This window comes from Acanthaster planci, linkage group LG11, assembly GCF_054643075.1.
Source record: "Acanthaster planci isolate LZ-2023a linkage group LG11, COTS_SCS, whole genome shotgun sequence".
NCBI classification, from domain to species: Eukaryota; Metazoa; Echinodermata; class Asteroidea; order Valvatida; family Acanthasteridae; genus Acanthaster; species Acanthaster planci.
In genome coordinates this window covers 6090495-6111963 of record NC_141787.1, presented here as the reverse complement: position 1 = coordinate 6111963, position 21469 = coordinate 6090495, and the positions used below count along the sequence as shown (strand labels likewise).

General features: G+C 40.3%; 2 protein-coding genes across 4 annotated transcripts; one reads left to right on the top strand and one right to left on the bottom strand.

Annotated features, from left to right (window-relative positions):
• Positions 1–17: 17 nt before the first annotated feature.
• Positions 18–16245, top strand: LOC110990093 (TAR DNA-binding protein 43-like). 3 transcript variants are annotated; one of them, XM_022254916.2, is made up of 9 exons: positions 18–429; positions 4481–4668; positions 5446–5583; positions 7170–7361; positions 7869–7980; positions 9324–9995; positions 14509–14604; positions 15197–15304; positions 15833–16245. In XM_022254916.2, exons 1-6 carry the CDS (start codon positions 189–191, stop codon positions 9989–9991), a joined length of 1539 nt encoding a protein of 512 aa, XP_022110608.1. In that variant the 5' UTR covers positions 18–188; the 3' UTR covers positions 9992–9995; positions 14509–14604; positions 15197–15304; positions 15833–16245. The 3 variants fall into 3 exon arrangements, with proteins under 3 accessions (XP_022110608.1, XP_022110607.1, XP_022110604.1); XM_022254915.2 differs by having other exon boundaries at positions 10365–14604; XM_022254912.2 differs by having other exon boundaries at positions 9324–14604.
• A 15-nt stretch (positions 16246–16260) lies between these two features.
• Positions 16261–21059, bottom strand: LOC110990101 (MIF-like protein mif-2). Its single transcript, XM_022254935.2, has 4 exons — positions 20360–21059; positions 19144–19278; positions 18121–18299; positions 16261–17637 (listed from the first exon to the last, which is right to left on the bottom strand). The coding sequence occupies exons 2-4, from the start codon at positions 19249–19251 to the stop codon at positions 17517–17519; spliced, it is 408 nt and encodes a 135-aa protein (XP_022110627.1). The 5' UTR covers positions 19252–19278; positions 20360–21059; the 3' UTR covers positions 16261–17516.
• Between the last annotated feature and the right edge of the window lie 410 nt (positions 21060–21469).

Below are 21469 nucleotides of genomic sequence, written 5' to 3'. Positions count from 1 at the left end.
GCAGCCAGTCTAGCCTCAGTACAATGTCGGCAGCTAGGAAATGGCCGACTATTCGTCTGGTATGGCACTGGCTATCCAAACATCTTATGGATTATCCAGCCGATAAGGGCTCTAACACTCGTATATGACTGATGCAAATGCTGTCTGCTGGTTCCTAGATTAAGTTGTGCAGAGAATTTAGGACGAGAATGGCCACGTACATCCAGGTTGTGGAGGAATTAACAGACGACGAACCAATCGAGCTGCCCGTCGAGCCGGATGGCACAATGTTATTGAGCACTCTGACAGCACAGTTCCCCTGTGCATCGGGACTCAAGTACCGAAATCCCGGCACGGGCAGTCTGCGGGGACTACGTGTTGTAGACGGCAGAATACAGCCACCAGATGGCGTTTGGGGAGATCACCTGTACATCGCAGTTTTCCCGAAAGGTATGGTGTAGACCAATTGCACAATATGTTGATCATGTTTGTTACAGACACAGAACTTGGGCCTACATTATAAGGCATGACCTGGTGGCTGAACTGTTTTCCCATGGGGGTTCATTACCATTAGCACCCTAACAAAAAGTCCATTTTCATTCATTCTTTATTTATTTCACCAAATTATATACGGTTAATGTACAACAAATAAGAAAATGATTGTGGATGGGATCCCATAGTAGAACCATTGCTTGTCGAGTAGGGATCCCATAGGAACAATAAACTGTATAACGAACAGTACAATAATTATGACAAACAATTAAACAAAAAGACAAAAGACATATACACATTAAGTCTTGTAACCCTGTAGGCCTAAGGCACCAATATTAAATGGTGTTAAATGGAAGTTAAATACCCACTTAATAGTTGAGCTTTATATTTATGCTTGAATGTTTGAAAGTTCCCAATATACTTTACAGAGGTGTCGAGGAAATTCCACAGCCTGGGGCCCTCATGCTTGACTGTATTTTGTGTAACAGTAGTACGTGCAAAAGAATGATGAAGTTCCATGTGCTGTCTGGTGAAATGATGATGCACTTCTTCATTTTTTGAACAAATGGATTTACAATGTAGGTAACTTTTTAGTGTTTAACTGGTGCATGAGGATCCCAAGCTGAAGGAAATATATATCATTTACTTTGAGAGGTTTGTACGGAAAGAATTCCATATACGAAGTTCACTTTTTAGGAGAAATTTTTGCTCCAGGACAGATTTAAAAAGGGGCGACATTTATTTTTGGGGGATAGAGATGTGAAAGGGGGTTCAGTAACTTAGGGGGACAGGTTTAAAAAGAAGGGGCCCCACGCAATAAAACGGCAAAAAAGTGAGTCCTTTTGCCGTTCTTTTTTTCCCCTTCTATATCCTCTACCGTTTCCTTTTTCCTTCACTATCCCGTCCTTTTATTTCTCCACAGTTTTCCTGTCATTAGTACAAGGATTATTACAGTTAGTATACACATTTAATACATTTAATCCAAATTGTGTCGTAAAGGGGAATCGAACCTGCAATGAAGAGAACTATTAGGTATAGAAATACAGCAGTCTGACCACGCCACACGAGCGCTTGTTGCCGGAGGAAGTCGATATGTTCCATATAAAGTTACGGTTGAATTAAGGAGAGGTCACGATGAAGTCAAGATGAATATTTAAAAAATTAAATATTTATGAAACTGAATATGTAATTATTCACAAATATTTGTATAAATTAGAATATTTAAATATAAATAAATGTGGCTATCCGTTGTTAATATAAGTAGGTTGTGCCAAAGGAAATCAACTAGGTAAGGTACATGTCTGAGCACAACTGACTGTATGACGTGAGCCGAATGCATGTGGCTCTGCCGACATGCAGGAGTAGACCACTTCAATCAAATCCTTAAGGATGTTCTTCTCCTGTACAGGCCTCCCCTCACATTTTCGAGCGCAGATAGCCACACAATAATCTAAAGACAGGTTTCAGCTCCCTTTTCCCCTTCCCTCTGTATAAATATAGAAAAAAACTCCTCCAACTGACAAGCACTCTCTAAAAGAAATTTGCCCCTTTTTTCCTTCTAAACAAATTGTCCAACTTACATGTACAAACTGTCTGTAAAAGAAATTGGGCCCATTTTTTCCTTCTAACCAAATCCTCCAACTTAAAAATTGTCGCAAAACACGCACTATTTTCCCCAAAGTAAAAATTGTACATGTACAGTAGGGCACATTGCGCGGCATTTCGTGAACTGTGTAGATCCACCCAGACAGATGACGGCCCTCTGCACTCCTCGTGTTACGGATTCATGCATAAAATTACCTCAATGCTTGTGGCAGCCCAACCCCTGTTACATAATGGTTCTTTCCGGATCTGATTCGGTTCATGTGCACACGTCGTGCGCATTCGCCATGTTCTTCAGGAGCAAAGATGGCCGCCTGTCGATGTAAAGATGGTCCATGTGTACATGTACATGTAGCTCCAAAAGTGTGCCCAAAACTCCACATTTCTGTCCTATGATGTTCAGCTCTTCAATGTCTATCGGAATCGTCTTCATTCAGTGATCAAAGTAATGATACTTTTGTAGTAATTGCGCGATATTACAGTGAACTTCGTATATGGAATTCTTCCCGTTTGTACAAATAAAACTGTGAACCACTATGTTCAAGGTAAGCAGCGGAGTGGATCATTCTTAGAACTCTTTTTTGCAGTTTCAGTATTCTATTGGTTAAACTAACCCCACAATTACCCCAGGCTAATATCCCATATGTTAAGTACGGTACAATTAAAGTATTGTAAAGTTTAAATAATACATCCTATGGGAGAAGCGGCTTTAGTTTACATATACATTGTAACTCCAAAATTTTTTTAAACAGTTGTGCAAATACTATTGATTTGTTTTTTCCATGAAATATTCTGTTCAATATACAGACCTAAGAATTTGACACAATTGGTTTTATCAATTTGTACATCATCAATAAAGATTTCAGGTATTTCATGATGTTACTTTTTACTAAACAGCATGTATATATACATGTTGTTAGTCTTCTTAATATTAAAGAGTCAACCTATATGCTTTAAGCCAGTTTGAAACTTTAGTAAGCTCAAAGTTAACATTACGATAAAGGGTATTAATATTAGGGTGACTATAGAATAGGTTACTATCTTCGGCAAATAAAATAAAAGGAAACAAAGCGGAAGATTAAACAAAATCATTAATACAGATGGAAAATAAAAGTGGTCCCAGAATACATGTAGATCCTTGCGGAACTCCATGAGAAACTGTACTGACCGAGGAGTGAGAACCATAAACAGAGACGAACTGCTGTCAATTTGTAAGGTACATGTAACTCCTGAACCACTCCAAGGGAGTTCCTCTAATACCATAATGAGCAAGTTTGTTTAAAAGTACATTATGATTGACTGTATCAAAGGCCTTGGACAGGTCTAGGAATAAACCAATTGTAACAGAAGATACATCTAAATTATTATTTTATCAATCAGATGAATAATTGCATGTGAAGTTGAGTGGTTTTCACGGAATCCAAATTGAGAGTCAGAAATTATGTCGTGTTCACCTAAAAAGTCCATTATACGGTTGTGAATAATTCGTTCGAGAATTTTTGAAAAGATAGTAAGAACGGAGATGGGCCTATAATTATTAACTTGATCAGGATTACCACTTTTAAAAATAGGAGTGACACGAGCAACTTTCATATCATTTGGTACCACACCTGTCGATATAGATACGTTCATAATAAAGGTTTACGGTTTGGAGTTTGCCCGAATCACTTCCTTAACCAGTGAATTACTAATTAAATCAAAGCCAGAGCTCTTTTTGTTGGCAGAGTATGTACTATGTCAACTATTTCCTCCTCAATAACAGGACTTAAGAATATAGAATTAGGTTGAGGGTCAAGTAAAGTGAAGAGTGAGAAAAAGACCGTATCAGAACAATATTCCGAATATCAGTCCTTTACAATATAGTTAATCAAGTGACATGGCGTAAAGTTCATAAGAAACAAGTTAAATGATTGGTGGGAAATATTTGAGAAAAAAATTGATGATAGGCCTAGCACGTGCATATTTTTGACCTGAGGCCATTTGGGAAAAAGTCCCCTTTTAAGAGGACGTTCCCTCTTTCAGGGTACTTGTTTTGTCCCCAAATACCGGTTCCTCTCCAAATATAGCGACAGTCTCTGAGTTGTGATGTGCGCGCCTCTACTGATTAACCAGTTCAAGGGATGCCTTTCATTTGGCATTGGGGGCAGGTACTGTAGTAAGGAAAGGGATATCAGTACATACGGGTAAGGGATGTGACAAGAAAGCCTTCTCAGATCCTTTCCCAAATGTGGTGCTGTCTATGAAACTTGTAAATCATGGAGGCCAGAGGCAATTTTTTTTTGTCCAGAATATGCTCTTATCTGTGGTCATATCCTGATATCAGTAAAAGCAAAAGGTGTAGGAGTTCGGCAATCAAGTTCATTTTAAACATGATGTGAGACTGAGATATTTTCCTGCAACTTTTCAGACAACAAACGTAAAGGAGAGGACAACCAAGAGAAGGCCAACTCAGCCAAGACGCGCCGCGTAGACCAGCTCCAGGGCATCACGCACAACAAGACGGTTGACTTGATCGTCCTGGGCCTGGCATGGAAGACTACGCAGGCAGGAATGCGGGAGTACTTTGAAAAGTTTGGTGAACTGCTGATATGTGAGGTGAGATGCATGGATGTTTACCTGGACAATCTGGAGGACTCAGTGCAGATGCAGCTGATGTCGAATAGGGGATAAAAAAATTTGGTTTTTGCTACTGACCCTGTCTGGAATTTCCTACTAAGAAAAAATGGAGAAACCTTTCTTAAAAGTTTTCAGGGACAAAATTAGTACAGTTTTCTTTACCCCCGTTTTCCCCCCTGACCAACCCTTCCTTGTGGTGAAAAAAAGGGAGAATAATAGAATTCAAAGGATACGCCCTATACAAACTTGTCTAGTCTGACAGAAAGTACTCCTCGGTAGTTGTAGCCTTCCCAGATCCTTCAACAATTCACAAAACTTGGGAGATTTTGCAGGAATTACGAAGTTCAAATACAGCCCTAATCATGTATACTTTCCTCTGCTCTCGATCATCCCGGGAAATTTAGAGGACGCAGAATGTGCAGTTGAGTTCCTACACACTTTTGAAGGCTTTGGACAGGTCCTTGGCAAAACCCCCAAAAAGTTAGGGCCAACCTGAATGTATATGATATTACTTCAAATGCATGGCTGCAATCAGACCATTGGATGAAGAAAGGACTAGGTTGGATTTATAATGTCTTTGTGCAAAAAATGTTTCATCGTGATGTATTTTAAAAATTACAAAAAAGGGTTTGAAAAATGAGTTAGAATGTAATACTTAATTTAAAAGGCAAATAACCTACAACCATTGTTGGACTTACTGAGCAAAGGCATGTAGCATAATTACTTGCATGTATCTTTTATTTAATCCATTCACAGCTGAAGGTAGATCGTGATGGTAACTCAAAAGGCTTTGGGTTCGTGCGCTACAAGGACGTGGAAGCCCAAAACAAAGTGGTATCAATGAGACACACAATAGACGGCAGACACTGTGATGTGAAGTTCCCTGATTCCAAGGTACAGGTTTGCGCAGTCATTTGGGACATCCCATTTTGTGATGAAGATGTTTGTAAAAGTTACAACTTGAATGCCGTTTTCATGCCCAATTTTCAAATGAAAGCTAAAGCCCAAATCGTATAGAGTACCGAAGTGTTACTGACGTCATTTTTGGAACAAGAAGTAAAGTACAAATGAATTGAGTGGGGGGGGCGTGTTGGTTTATTCGTAGGTTGTCACTCTAATGCCTTTTACACACATACATGTAAGTGTGCATGTGACGTTTTAAGGTCAGTATTTTATTGAGTTATGGTCTTCACGTAATTATTTTAAAAAGCACATACAGCCTATGAGCCAGAGTACATGAATGGCATCTAACATGTCTAAATACACAGTTGAATTACTCAGATAAGGCTGGATTAAACAAATCAGCTTTATGCTTGCAATGCAGTTGCAGCTTAGTTTCTTGTGGCGCCCCCTTAAAAAAAATGTGTGCACCTCTGTGTGCCCTCTCCCCCCCCAGACATTTAGCCCTAGTTACACCAACCACTGGTTGTGAATTTCAGGTGCAAAACCTACAGGGCTTGTTCACTGCAAAACACAGAAGTATTTGATCAACCCTAACCAGGCTAAACCTAGACTTGACTCAAGTCGGGATCATCCGTGACGTTATGCCTTTGGATGAGTAGGCTGAGTACGCGGTGTTACTGGCTTCATGCCATCTTGTGTCCACTTATTGCTGTAACTTGAGCAATCCTGACTTGACAAATCTGCCAACCGTTTATTCACAGCGAATGAGCTCATCTACCAAAAAACAGTAGCAGCCAGTCAAATTACCAGACTTTTTTTACATCGTTCATACTTCCATTATAATGAACGAGTATGTGAGTCTGACCACTTTGATTGGTGGAAATACATTATGCAAGATCATGTCATTCATATGTAATTATGAATAACTACGTATCACCGGTTGGGAGTCTGATTGGCTTATCAATCAAGTCAGACTTACTGACTGGTGACGCAGGACACTTGTAAATTCCGGATATCGCGGAAAGGCTATCAACTTAGGGCACCTTAAAAGAAGTTATATGAGCGGCCCAGCGCGACAGCTGTGTACTGTGTACTGTAATGTGTACTGTACAGTGAAGGAATGGCTGACTGGGGAAGAGCAATGTAAGTCTGACTTGATTCAAGTCTAGGCTAAACCCCATGTGAAGAAAAGGCCTCTTGTCCTAGCTGTTGGATTCTATTGGGTTCAGCAGGGTGCCTGCAGAAAGCCTGAAGTCGGTTAGAGTTTAGCGTTAACAAATTACTTCAAAAATGGTGGCACAATTCACAGTAAATGTTTGGTTTATATCTGCAAGCCATGGCATAGTTCACGTACATGTAAGTATGAGAACCTTACACAGTCGTCATAATATGAAAGCCAAGACAAGTGTAAAAATGTGTCTGTGTAAAGATACCTGCAAATGCTTTTCTTATTTGGAAGAGACTCTCATTTTGTTCATGTTCATAATTTTGTGAAGGCTTTAAAAACTGAAATATTTGCACAGTATTTGAAGCAAGTCATTGTATTTGAACATTAAATGGTTTTTGTCTATTGACAGAACTATAACAATAAAATGTTCATCGGTCGTTTGACCGCCGACATGACGAAAGAGGACATCTATGAATATTTCTCCCAGTTTGGTGAAGTTACTGATATCTACATTCCCAAGAATTTCCGAGGGTTTGGGTTCATCACATTTCTCAGGCCAGAGGTGGCGTCCCGTGTTGCCTGTGAAGACCACATCCTAAAGGTACCGGTGCTGTGCTGGGGTTGTCTTGTCTTATTTCAGTGAGTGCACTTCACACATTATCTGCACGGAGCAGAAGCACCCCCTCCCCATCAGTTGAAAAAAGCCATGTTGGTGGGGAGTTGTTCATTTTGTTGGTATTAACATGATTTTAACATGCATTTCATAGTTGTTTGTGCAGTTCCCACAAAAAGAGCCTCCATTGCTAGGAAAATTGCACCCTCTTGTGGTCCAACGTGGGGCTCATAATGTATCCCAGGAAGGCATGGTGCTGTACTCATAGTGTCGAAAAAGTCCCAAGTTTCTTGTGATAAAGTATGTTTACTTATTCGGTCTTCTCTCTTTATTCTCTTGGACAAAGAAACATTTCCCGTTGGAATCTTCCCATTTGAAACTTTCCTCTTTTCTATGGCAACCCCCATCAAGCCCTTCCCCTCCCCTCCCAAGCAAACGTTTAGTTCATTAGTAACAAGGAAAATGGCGGGTAATAGAAGTTATTACTTTTGCTAGGGTTCAAGTCTGTTTATCAGTGATGCTGAACCAAAGAATTCCAGGAAGACAGCAATGAATAGTCCAGAAAACAACCAGATGGGAATGTTCGGAGGCCAGAACTTTGGAGGCGGTAAATATTTTTCACTCATTCAAGAATGTTAAATCTTCATTATTCTGGAAGGACTGTCTGCATAACAACCCTCAAAATCTGATGAGAAAATGTTAAAGAACTGCCATGACAAAACTGAATTTCAGGAAAAAAACATGATTTACATGTACATGTATATACACACTGAAATAGTTTCAGTTGATTGATGCTAGAACATTTATAACTATCTTTACACCACCTAGAAATTATCAGCCACATAGTGTCGCCTAAGATTTTAGTTTGCAAGGGTAACTCTGTGATATGTGCTGGGGCCAAGTGACAACCTGTCAGATGGAATAATATCACTAGGCGGCTTGTGATAGCCCTCTTTGTACAAAATCTTAAGTTTGTGCATACAACACGGATGAATCTTACTCTTATGTACACATGTAGAAAATAATCATTCTCTCTGTTATTGCTATAAAGGGAAGAATTTTTACCTTAAAAATTTTAATAAAAATAGACATGCAGATACCTGTACATTAGCTTTAGTGACTTGAATTGCCAGAAATCTTTGTTCAATATTTTGTGCATTTGGATCATTTTGAACGCTTGCCAACTTACCGTTGCCAACTTTGGCCATGTACCATTACAGCTCTAGTTCTATAGAAGCAGTGGGAACCAGTGTAACCACACTGAACATTGTAAACAAGTTTTAAGTGACTGCTCAAGGAAAACTCATTGGAAACTTGATTTCATTTCATGATTGAACTTCTACAGAGAACTACCCGAAGGGTGAAAAAGAATGGAACTGAACATGCAGTGAAAAAAGTGTGCGAGTTTTGGTGTTATTTGTTCCTAACTTGATTTTATTACATTTTATGTGTTGACCCAAAATCCTCATATATGTGGAAACATTCTGAGGCAGGCCACCACACATTTGAATAGGCTGGAGCCAGGAATGGGTGCATTCAATATTAAAGGACTAAACATAGCTAGACCAAACAATCGGCTTGCCAAACATTTTACATGTACATGTACATTGTACATGTATATGGACCTGTGGTGTTTGTTATAGTAGCATTGCACTGTACATTGTCATAGGATTGTTTTAGTTGAGTCCATCCCATTAGAAACGCCTTTAGCCAGACCAAAGGTTTAAGGGTCAGGGTAAACAGTTACAAAGAAATGCTTTTGTAACAGCTCGTTAGAGTAGCCCCTTAACTTGGGTAGAGACTAAGTGACTTGTGACGGAGAGTGATGGAATCGATTGTAGCAATAATAGAATCACAACCCGGAAATATTGCATAGATGGTATTAGATGTATTGTTCCAGTTTACTCTTGAGCACAATCTGTAAGACTTCTTGATGTAATTTTTTGACAGGTTTTGGAAATCAAGGACAGTATCATTCCCGTGGTGATTACAACCAGGTGTCAAGGAGAGGGGCTCGTGGGGGGAGCAGCATGGGAGGTGGTGGGGGGAATTACAGGGACTACAGAGACAGAGATCAGGGTGGTATGGGTGGCCAGGTTCCAAACAGTCCTGGTATGGCTGGTGGAGGGATGGGTGGGGGTATGGGTGGAGGAATGGGTGGCGGCATTGGGGGTGGTATGGGCGGTGGCATTGGGGGTGGTATGGGTGGCAATCCAGGAGGGCAGGGCCCTGGACAGATGAACAATTTCCCCTGGAACCAGGCCATGTTGGCTGCCTTGAGCCAGGCGGGCTGGGGCATGATGAGCAACATGCTGGCCCAGGGCATGCAGCAGGGCCTGCAACAGCAAGGGAACCAGCTGCAGCAACAGCAGCAGCAACAACAGCAGCAGCAACAGCAGCAGCAGCCAAACCAGCAGCCCCAGGTGGGGATGTCACAAGGGGGTGGGGGATCAGGAGTGCCTAACCAGCAGCCCATGCAGCAGAATCAAGGCGGTGGTGGTGGAGGAAGCTATGGCTCTAACCAGCAGTCTCTTGGCTGGGGAGGCGTCCAGAATAGTACAAATGAATCTCCCAGCACTGCCTATCTAATGGGAGACTCCAAGTCAGGAACGTGGTAGCAATGTAAGTACAGATCCATTTCAGCAAACCTTCATTTTTATTAACATGACATGTAAACAGAGTTTACATTTTGTCACAGTTTATATTTAGTCACATTCCTTCAGTGTATTTTTGTGTGAAGACTTGCCAGTGTACAATGTACATGTACTTCATTGATTTCCACCATTTCAAGACAATCATGCAGTATATAATGTTCACCCATTGCTTCACATCTTGGCAAGCTGAATTAACACTTTAAATGAGCTTTGTTACATTCTAATGCTGAACTGTCAGAAATATGTGCACTACAAGAATGTACATGCACATATCGGACAGAGTTCTTCCACTGATGCAGAAATTAGGTCACATTCTGTGTCTCTTTTTGTGTTGCAGTTGGTAAGTACTCTACTTGAACCATCACCAATACGTTTCTTAAGGATGTTATTCCTTGGAACCTGTGTTAAGTGTTTGCGTGCTTGATGACTGAAATTTCCCGTTAGTGTGCTGAAGTACTGTGGGAAGCCAAGCTACTTCTCTTGGCTTGTTTAAGATTGGTTCCTGAGAAAAGGTGAAAGCAGTGTCAGGTGTAGCATTTGGAACATCATCTTTTGTAACAAAAATTGTAAGCTCTATTGGTGTGGAAAATGTATTATGTCAGGTAGTATTGTATGTGTGTGGATTTACTATTGTAACAACGTATATATTTTGGTGATGGCAGGAGAGGGTGGGTTGTATGAATATCCCCCATTAATTTGCATTAAATGTATGTAACAAGCCTCTGATGATGTGCCATGATCAGTGGAGTGGAGTACAGTAGTCTGGTAGTAAGCAATGATGTACTGTGTTCTGTGCTAGACCGCAGTTACCTGTATAGTGATATGAATGTGACGTCGAAACTTGGGCTCTTGAGCAGAGAATAGAGGATCAGCATTGTCTGTGCTGGCTTCCCATGAGGTAGATCTGCTAAAATTGTATTTTTCAAAATGTCAAAGACTTGGGTTTTATATCTTCGTGTATGAAAGAAAGGTGTAAACTATCAGTACCAGTAAAAATTTTCATTGAAAAAAAGTTCTGTGCTACCGGTACCTTTGAAGTTTGTGTTAAAAGAAGAACCCTGAAAAGTTTTTTTTCTGAGCTAAATTGTCTTTCAGAAAGGCATGACTGTCTCAAAATGCATTTAATGTGTCAAATTGTGACAACAAATGAATGTTACTTGTTAGTGCATCCTTGCAAAATATATTTTGTGTGAAAAGGTAATGGAAATGTGGTGTAAAAAAAGAATGGAAACTTTAAATAAGATGACGGCTTTCTGGTATCCATTCCATCGCAACTGTTGCTTGGGGTTTGACTTAGGGTTTGGACCTTTTGGAGGCTTTCTTCCCTTTAACCTCAAAAAGATAAAAGGATAAAACATTTCACCATTTAAAACAACATGCAATGAATCTGTAGAAACATCGAGCGATTCATAATTATTTGTGTTTCATTGAAGTATGACTCCATGTACGATTAGACAAAAGCATGTACCTGTCTGGCGTGCTCTTCAGTGCATGCGTGTTATCCGCTCCGAGCGGAACAAAAGAGGGCGCAATTTTTTTGGTACTCACTGCATAAGTGCGCCATGAGGTGCGTTTGATGAGGAGCTCGCTGAGTATACGTGACTAATTTATTCCGGCTTGTGTGGTCTTTGCGTAAGCACAGAATGCGTACAAGAACCCGCTTGTAACCACCTGTCTTTCTTTCGCCAATTTGGGGGGGTGCACTTCAGCTCGGGGCGGATTGCAAAAATGCCTGATTATGTCACTTTAAAAAGTATCCGTACAGTTACAGAACTTTCAGTGAATTGATGTGGATGTAGGGGAAGTAAACATATAAGTGCCTGTTAAAAAATTGTAATTAAGAAGTCAATGCACAAAGGGAATTTGATAGCTTGGAAGCAATCTGTTATGCATGTTGTGTTGAAACTGATGATTGAGTACCTTCGGAAAGTCCCAAGTAGTTGAAAGCTGCTGCAGGTGTAGTGAAGATATTTTTCTTTGCCAAGAAGAGGACATACATGTACAACAGTCGAACGTAGCCCACCAGACTTTTTTATTTCACCTTGCTCCTAATCTCTTAGAATTTTGGGTGATTATTCACTTGCACAACAAGTGCACTGATGGACATTTTTGGAGGCTTTCTGTAACTTACATAGGTACTATAAGTGAAATGGCAGTTCTAGGCGTTAACACCAGGGGGGGGGACTTCTACCAGTTTATGATGATGGTTGAACAACCTGAGAAATCAACCTGAGAAATTACTTTGAAAATTTTGATTATTTTGTAACTGTACGTACATGTACTTTAAAGAGCCTCAATATAAATAAGATATCATTTTAGCGGTGTTTCTGCTCATTCCTTTCACATACGTACATGTATAGGGGAAGTTTTAGTGAAATTTTGCTTGAGGAAAATTATCAGCACTTATCGGAAAATGCATGCACATGTACATGTAGTATGCATACATCACATATCTTGTAGATAAAGAGCATAACTCTGAATAGGGAGTAACATGTAAACATTGTGAAGGTGCTTGTGCTGTTTGAGTGTATGGAACAAAACAGTGGCTGTAATGGGCGAGTGAATTGTACATCCAGGTGTAAGATTTCATAATACAAGTATTTTCTTGTGTTTAGATTCATGTACATTGATTGTGGTACCCGCATGTATGAGTGTTAGAACTAAGACTGATTTCTAGCCACAAGTTATCTGAGTTTAAAGTTCTTGCGAGATTACTAGAATTTATAAATGCACGGTATTAGATTGTGGTGTTTGGGAAGGATACACATTTGGTGCAAGTTATTAAGGGCATAAAATTGAGTGTTTGTGACTCACAGTACGAAAGGTGTGGGCAGAGCTGTTTATACAGAGAGTTGCGACATCAGTGTCTTCAATTGTTGGAACCAAAATGGTTGATTATGGACATGGACAATTAGCACACGGTAGCTGCATGCTGTACGGCATACATAATGAATTAGCCATTTTGGTTCCAGAGTTTGAAGTTGGTGCTACTCTCTCTATAAATAGCTCTGGCTGTGGACATACATGTAGGATCTCTGTAATGTGTTCGAGGATCAGAGGATGTACATATGCTCATGGAAACCATTTGAAGGTGAATGATGTTTGAGTTGTCTACTAATAGTGTGGAAGAAATTACTGTGACTTTTGTGCATGGAGTGTTAATTTAAAAAAAGGAAGATGTTTTGTACATGTATAGAAAAATTGAGGGTTGTCCCTGTTATGAATAAAGAGAGATTCAGAATTGTCACTATGCACTGTTATGCTTGATTTGTGAGTTAATGTATTGCTGAAGTGAGCGTGGAAACTTGAAGCGGTTGACACTTGCATATTAATTTTCCTTTGTTTCTTGATGTATGAGGATGTTTGATCTAGGCTTCACACAGTGTGGTTGGTGCACACTGGCAACAATTCTACGGTTCTACTAGGGGCCTGGGGTCTAGACCTGTTCTGACCAGGAGTGCCGTGTCCACCATAGGCCATTTTTTAATGTGGCCACTCTATAAGTGTGGTGATTATGGAGTGAAGCATTCTATTTTGACTTTGGAACATTTGACAGTTGCTTGACGAGGGACGTTTTGTTGATAAGACATGTAAGATGCTAGTGACTGGCATGATTGAACAATTTGGAACAGGTTGTATCGAGCTTTATTTTGTTCCAAGAGTTGAGGATCATCTGTGAAGACACATGGTGTTGCATCTTGAATCTTGTTTGTTTATCTGGAGTGATGAAATTGGTGCAAGGCATGCATGCGTGGAGGGCAGGCTGTTGTGTATGTTTGAAGTGATGCTTGCTTGGTGGTTGTGAAGAAACAGGTATGTATGGCTGGAGGTAAGTCCAGAATTTCAAGGTCTGTATAGAGATTGCATATCCCTTTTAAGGAGATTTTTTGAGTTTGTGATATAGAGGATATTCATTTGTGATTTTTGACGGCCTGTGTTCAATTTACTCAGATATGTGCAGAAACGTGCATGCCTTTGAAGTCTCACTTGCACACACGAAACTGGCAATGGAAATAAACACATTCGAAATGCACGCATATGGTATGCTAGTCTCCTGAAATGCCTTTGTCCGTCATTTTATGTCACATGAAAAACCTTTATAGTCTTACATGTACATGTATTCTGATCTTAAAAAAGAAAGTGAAAAGTGAAGAATTCTTCTAGCTTCTAGACACCCAGTGAATGAAACGAACATTCAAATTGTTGTGAAGTTTTTCCTGATCAAATTCAATACTGTGGCACCTGTAATCCAAATTTGTTAAAGGTAGCAGGAATGCCATAAGTTTTTACATTATTTTGGAAAGTGGCATGAGTCACAATGTTGATTATTAGCTCTAGGAATTACCTGGTGACCACATATACAGTGCATGTTGCTGATAACCAGTGTATACTGGAGGTATGGGAAGAAAGTACTCATGTGATTGAACATGGTGTAATTTGTAAAGTTTTGCAAAGAATGTTGCACTTTCAACCCACCGCAGGACCAGCTCAGAGTCAAAACTGCCGTGTCTGTCAAGGTGCCTTCTTCCATGACCAGGGAGTGCTTCATTCAGTAGCAAGTCATTTATAATAGACAGGTAAGTGCAGTTTCTCCATGGAGTGTTTAATTACAAACTACACACTACGCCTTCCTCTGAAAGGTGCGCAAAAGGAATTCGGCAAATGGGGAAGTTTGTTATAAACAGAAAAAGAAATTTCTCCCTTTTCTGTAGGATGACAGGTAATGTATGATGCGGGTCTGTGACCATGAGAGACTTCCTGCCAGTGCGGTCAGTCGAAAGCCATTTGGCAGGATAAATCCAGCCACAAGCTGGGCTAAGAACTTAACAAACTATAAGTTAGCCAGCAGCCGACTGCCCAAAGCCTAAATGTACTGCCTGTAACTTGAGTCCTCCAAATTTCGGCCAGTAGCCAGTCAGGTGTTGGCCAGATCAAAACCTGCTGGGATCACCAGAAATCAGCAACTCAGTAAATTTTTCGCTGACAGTGAGTATACTGTCATCCAGAAACCATACAGGAGGTTACCAGTCACATTAGGGCCAGCGACTGTGGTCATCAGCTGCTAAGTTATCAGACTCAAGTTGGTGGTCGGCTTTAAACCAACATGCTGTCAATTGGCAACTCATATTTCCCAACTTAATCCCAGCAACATGCTGACTTACCTTCCAGATTTAGGCTAGATGTACATCTGACTGAGCTGAGTCAACGGCCAACCAACTGCCGAGTACCTGTTAGCCAGAAACTAAGCAGTTACAAGATTGCCCATTGACAACGCATGTAAGTAACGCCAGCCATAATACTGCTGTTTCATCTATTTAGGCCAAAGTGTTGCATTTCTAAAACAAATCTTTGGGTACATTTGCTTTAACACTCCTTGATAATGATTTCCTTTGGGCTTTTTGTATAATAAAATATTTATAACATTTAAGTATTTATAATCTCATGAGCATTGTTTTAGTGTGGTCAATCACATTTCCACATTAACTTAATACCTGTCACTTAGTTTCACCTTCCATTTGAAGGAGACGGGGACTCCTGGTTACTTAGTGTTGAAATACTTAAATACATTTCTGCCGGAAAAGAACAGTCCACAACAAATTTAGTCAAACTATTCTCTGAAAATGAATCAATATTTGGTTGCACCGTACCATGGCCCTCTCCCATGTTGTCATTACATATAGCTCAAGCAAGTGTGGACTTAAAAAGTACATGTACCAATATATAAGTACTGCCGTCTCTGAAGGGTAATCCTGACAAATGACAGATAATTTTTAAAGTAATTTTAAGGTTTTTATTTACTTGCAGGAAGCCCGACATGAACAGAGACCAGACCAAGGAATGTTTAAGTCATAATGACGGTCACACAGACATTGGCACTATATTATCAGCAGGATGTTTGCCAGGATCTTTCATCATTACCTCTCAAGTTTAGGCTGCCAGTGTCCCTGCAGATGTCCAAGCTTACCTCTTGTACCATGTCAACTCCACGGATTGTGTGACCGTTGGACAAATACCATTTAAATCTAAGTGACCCAAATTCTTGAAATCCTGTTACACACCTGCAAAACAGCAGCAGTGCTCTTTTCTTAAAAACGAATTCTTCTACTAAATTGAAAAGCAGCCAGTTTTTATGCATTACTTCATATCCATATTTCAAGATCTGTGAATGAATGATATGCTAATAGGTTTCAATAAAATGGCATCTTTCCTTAAAAAGATTCATGTTTGCTTCTGTTGTTTCAGTATCTAAACTTGGTGAGTAATGTATTGCATGTATACATTTCAGTGCTGCTTGCAAAAAAACTTTAAAAAATACTTAGCACTCATTTCACACCACAGTGTGTCTTTTGCATGAACAGTATATACTTGAGCAGAGCCCAGACTTCCAAAAGTAATTTGTCATTTGAATTTTTGAGACAATTATAAAGCCCCATCTTTGAGACTGAGGCCGTGTCCGAAACGGGCTTCCAGAGCTACGGCTAGGTCTATTGTCTACGCGTCTCCATGCATTTCCAATGGAGTGAAGACCTAGACCTAGCTCTAGACAACAGGTTCGGGTGCAGCCATAGTCAAGGCATTTCAGTGCAGAGAGGCTGAGTGGTTAGGCTGGTACTCAACTTATGGTACATTGGGATACTGCTAACTGTACGGGTACATTGGGATTCTGCCAACTGTAAAGGAATGGGGTAGACATTATTTGAAACTTAGTAAAAACTAGACACCTGATAACACTCTTGGGCGATATGACTCTGGTACCCGTATTCAGAATATTAAAGCTTGTTAGCAGAAGTGAATTCTAACGATATAATCAGGCATTCAAGCCTGCCCAATCCCTTCTATAGTCTCACTCTCAGACTCGGTAAAAACAACCGTAATCACTATTTGTTGCTGCGCCTGTGACATGATTATGAGTTTATCCGAGGTGTGAACTAAAAATGGCTTGAGCAAACCCTCTTGGTTCTACATGCACAATCCAGTCTTGCCTGTTCCTACAAGGGTCATTCTACAAATTCAGGGTCCAAAAGTGTGACATTTTTGTCCCTGTTACAGCTAACCTGTGTAATTTGACATGGAAATATCACTGAAATTGACATCAAACTGTTTCTATTTGTTTGGCAGGTAATTTGCATTAAGTGATCATTCTTGGAAATTAGAAAATGTATTCTGAAATTAAAAAGTCGTGCCAAGATGACTTCCATAGGGTCATGCTTTGCTTGTTTGTCATGCATGCCCACAATGCATTGCAAACGTAGGAAAGGGTTTATATTGGCACACTAAACTTATCATGTAATTTGTACGTCTGACCTAATTCTCTGAGAGCAATATTAATTTTACGCTGATGTACTGTTGAGTTACCTTCTGACTGTATCTATATTAATTGATTGATTACATGGTGTTGGTAAGATTTTTTTAGTTTCGCACAAAAAACTGCTGTGCATGATCCATCCCCTTTCAATTATGTCCGCCGGATTTACGCTCCTTTGTCCATCTATTCTTGCGATGGTGGTTTAGTATTGCTTGCTCTTTGGCGTTCCTGGATGACGTCAGCCAGCAATCCCTCTGAAATGCCAACGCAAGTGGAAGGAGCGTTGACAAGAATGATGCGAATGCTATACAGCCATCAGAATTCAAGAAAGAAAACCAGTAAACGATTATTGCTACTTGTAATGAGGCACCCAATATTGATTGGAGTGGGGGTATAAAGTTGGAGCAGTGGCAATATCAAAAGTCGAGCCGAAAGGTAGGCCTGTAGGTCTATACATGTTTACTGTTATAGACAAAGAAAACTGTCTCTCCTCGGACGGTGCTGTAAAATTGATATTAGCTGACCCGGTACTCCAAACATTGTAGAAAAACTTATATGCACGGTTAGTGTAAATAATGGGACAATCCAGCTCCGTTGCGTTGTACTAGCTACGTCTATAGTGGCTCAATTTATAGAGCTGTTTCTCGTAAACTGTTTTTTGTAGAGGGCACAACCTGCTTTTTGTAATCTGGTTTAAGGGCGTACACATAGGCTTCAAAATAAGGGGTGACCTAAGTGGGGTTCCGCCACGTGTCCCTTTTAATGTACGCAATGGTTCACCACGAACCTTTTTTCAGGAACACCAATCTCTCCACTAAGGAAGTCCGACAGCGCCTTGATGGTTTGTCGGTTTTCGTCAGCATCTTCGAATGCGTCGGCGTTGATGACTCGCATCAGGAACACAGGGTCAGTGCCGTCCACCCCCGCATACAGCCTTTCGTCAGTTGACAGCGCCACCAGCATGGCCTTGCATCAAATTCCAGAAAAATTTTTTTTTCTTTTGTTTTGTTACGATTGTTGTTGTTTGTTTAATTGTTGTTCTTGTTTGATGCTGTTGTAACAGTGTTGATGCTGATGCTGTTGTTGGTGGTGATGGCGGTTCTCAGGGTTTTGCTTTTTTGCCTTTTTGAAATCTCTTTCTGTGGAATACGGGCGATTCACTACAGTGCGTCGACAAGAGTTTGCAACGCGTTGACCAATCAAAGTGCGTGAAATCTGTCGACCCAAATGCGCGTTTGGAAAGGGTCGACAGATTGGATGGTATTGATTGTATGGCGTAACATTAAAAAAAGGTCAAGCGAATACTGAGCAAAACAGCAAAAACTCCATTTTCCATTAAGCAGTGTTGTAACTACTAGGGTATACGACGGCCCCTAGCATGATGTGTTCAAGCGAACGTTTACAAGCGCCCGTATTTAAAGAGAACACCCATAGGCCTACACACTTATAAATCATGGATACGCTACTGATTCCATTTTCGGGGCCACCACCCACTTCCAACTTCTCACCAGTTTTGAATTTACCAATTAAAATTATGCGAAATGTATCACATTGCTTTTGCTAAATATTATATCATAAGATGACCCATCTGCCAACTGATTGCCAGCGTTTGCATTATGTTAACGTTACCTGAATACATGATTTGGCCCTTTAGAAAATTCCGGATTCAGCACTGAATCACAGGATTGAGGCCAGGTAGTCATACTAGACGTAGATTGTCAAAAAAGTTCGGCAATGGACGACGCGATCTTCTCCTTTCCCATTACAAGCATACTCGAAAGGCTACATGCATGCATGTAGTGATACCTACATGTTTAGGACGCTTGAAAATGGAGGCGGACATCTCCACTAATTTGACACAAAAATCAGACGGCAGGGCATCAGCATTTAAGTTGGTCTGTATCTCTAGTATGGGCATGCTTAGGTAGCCTATAAAGTACTGATCCTGTCAAAGGTGGGAAAAAGACATTCTTTTAAAATCCGATTGAGATTTAGCATGGTTCTCTATTCAGGCCACGTGACACTGAGTGGTGAGAGTTGATTCACTGTGCGATGAGAGTTGTTTGGCGATTTTGGTGTTTTGGTCAGCGGTACAGTAAGTGTTGTTGAGGTTTCATTACACTAATACGCGCCCGAAGATAGCGCAAAATCCGAGACAAACTGCGCAGCCTGGTAATGCCCAGGAAGAATATTGCCTCTTTGTTTTACTTGAAATTAAAAATTATGACCCCTGGGACAATTTCTTTTCAATTTCACAAGGTTTTTGTCTGGAATTTTCTTTCGTAGAGAGAGGAATACAAATATAAAGACTCGAGGAAAATGATAAACCTAAAAATCAACTTCAATTTATAGTCTCGTTACATTTAATGTGTGTGGCGATGTCACCGAGTCATCTGATTGTGATCTAGTAGCGATTTACGGAAATGAGAGGTCAATTTCTGACAAGATATTTCTCTTTATTCAGATAAGGCAATTTTTCAATTTCTTTAAATTGATCTGCTCGTAAAATCGTAAAATAATTTGCAAAGGCATTTTTCTATAACGGTGATTTTTACCGAAGTAAACTAAAGAAAAATCATTACAAGTTCTACAATTCTAATGAAAATGAAATTTTAATAAACTTTTGGACATTATTTTCCCTACCCGTGGATTCCAGAATCGATCAATGTCAGAGGTCAACTTTCAAGCTGCATTAAAAAGGACTTGGCGGCCTCTTGTGATCGTGCCCCAAAATCACGAAAACTGGAGCGTACCGTTAGATCGACCAAACAACTCTCACCGCGCAGTGCAACAACCCTCGCCGCGCAGTGCAACAATTCTCGTTGTGCAGCGTAATGCGGCCTGAATATAACACCGTATCAGTGAGCACAAGCAAATGATTCCCATCACCCGTCTAGATAAGTCTTGATAAAGTACAATTTCAAAAAACGGAAACGTTATGTTCAAATATTACATGTTCTCCTCCCTGTCTCACTTTAATATCGTGTTGAGAACTTATAGGTTGGAGCTACAGTTTCATTACTTACGTTTTGATTCAATTCGCCACAAGATTAATAGTTAAAACTTGGCAAATGGTGTTGCAAATGGAGTAAAAAGGACAGTGTAGCCAACTGGAGAGCTGCAACTTCCAAACACTTCAGAAACTGACACACACACTGACCGTCGGGCAGACCTGGGTGGAGTAGGTAGACCATGCGCCAAGTCGGGATAACCTTTATTCTGGCTGTTTACTGTGCTATCGATGGACTGATAGCAAGAATGCGGGTATATCCGTTCCTTTCATCACTAACATGTGAATGTAAGGTTGTGAGATCTCGCTTGTTTTGTTGAAACCGGTACGCTGCCGTTGGTGTCATTTTATCATTTGCGTTGCAGGACCGCCCGTTATGTTGCACTTCACAGGACCACACTTGCACACCGGGTAAAATTCACTGATGTTGATATTAACAAATAGTGACGAGTTAGGAGCAGTATATAGGGCAGTATCCCTGTTGCATCTAATTCAGTATATACTGCCTTTAATTTAGTTCATTTCAGAGCTCTCTGACGTTGGGTGAGTCTTTTTACGAAATCGTAGTTATCCCTAACAGTCATAAATCCTCCGATTTCTAAACTAACCTCTAACAACACACAGTAGGCCTACGAGCAAAGTTAAGAGGGGTTTGCGTCTGGTAGGTAACTCGAAAACTGTATGACAGAAAAGCTGAGTATTGAGGGGGACCAGGCTTAGAGTGCCCTAAAGGGTGCAGACCACTAATTCAAGTGAGAATTTCTGACCAGCTCATTAGCATTAAAAGTGCCCCCTTCAACAGTATCTTTTGAAAAAAGAGATTGTTTGGCCCCCAAAATGGTGAGATTGTGTAAATCGTCGCCAGGATCAACTCCCTGGGTCTTTGAGCTTTCATATGAGGGCAGAAGGGCTGAAAACTACGGTTGAAAAATGGTCCTAAGTGCCCGAGAAAGTTGAGGGTTGCCACTTGAAAAATGGCTGCAATCAGACTTCGGAAAAATCACTTTTTGGGGGGTGATTTTGTTTTGTGGGAATAATTAAAAATGTAATTGGTTAACCCACAAAAAATTGAAAAGAAATTGAAAGATAAGTGACCAGACAAGAATTTCATTTGTGTTTCAGAAAT

Coding starts and splice junctions, on each gene's coding strand:
- LOC110990101 (XM_022254935.2), bottom strand. CDS start 19,251: ATGCCCATACTAGAGATACAGACCAACTTAAATGCTGATGCCCTGCCG. Junction 18,300..19,143: donor TTTTCAAGCGTCCTAAACAT/GTAGGTATCACT, acceptor ATTTGATGCAAG/GCCATGCTGGTGGCGCTGTC. Junction 17,638..18,120: donor ATTGGTGTTCCTGAAAAAAG/GTTCGTGGTGAA, acceptor ATGGCTGTATAG/CATTCGCATCATTCTTGTCA.
- LOC110990093 (XM_022254916.2), top strand. CDS start 189: ATGGCCACGTACATCCAGGTTGTGGAGGAATTAACAGACGACGAACCA. Junction 430..4,480: donor CATCGCAGTTTTCCCGAAAG/GTATGGTGTAGA, acceptor GCAACTTTTCAG/ACAACAAACGTAAAGGAGAG. Junction 7,362..7,868: donor GTGAAGACCACATCCTAAAG/GTACCGGTGCTG, acceptor TACTTTTGCTAG/GGTTCAAGTCTGTTTATCAG.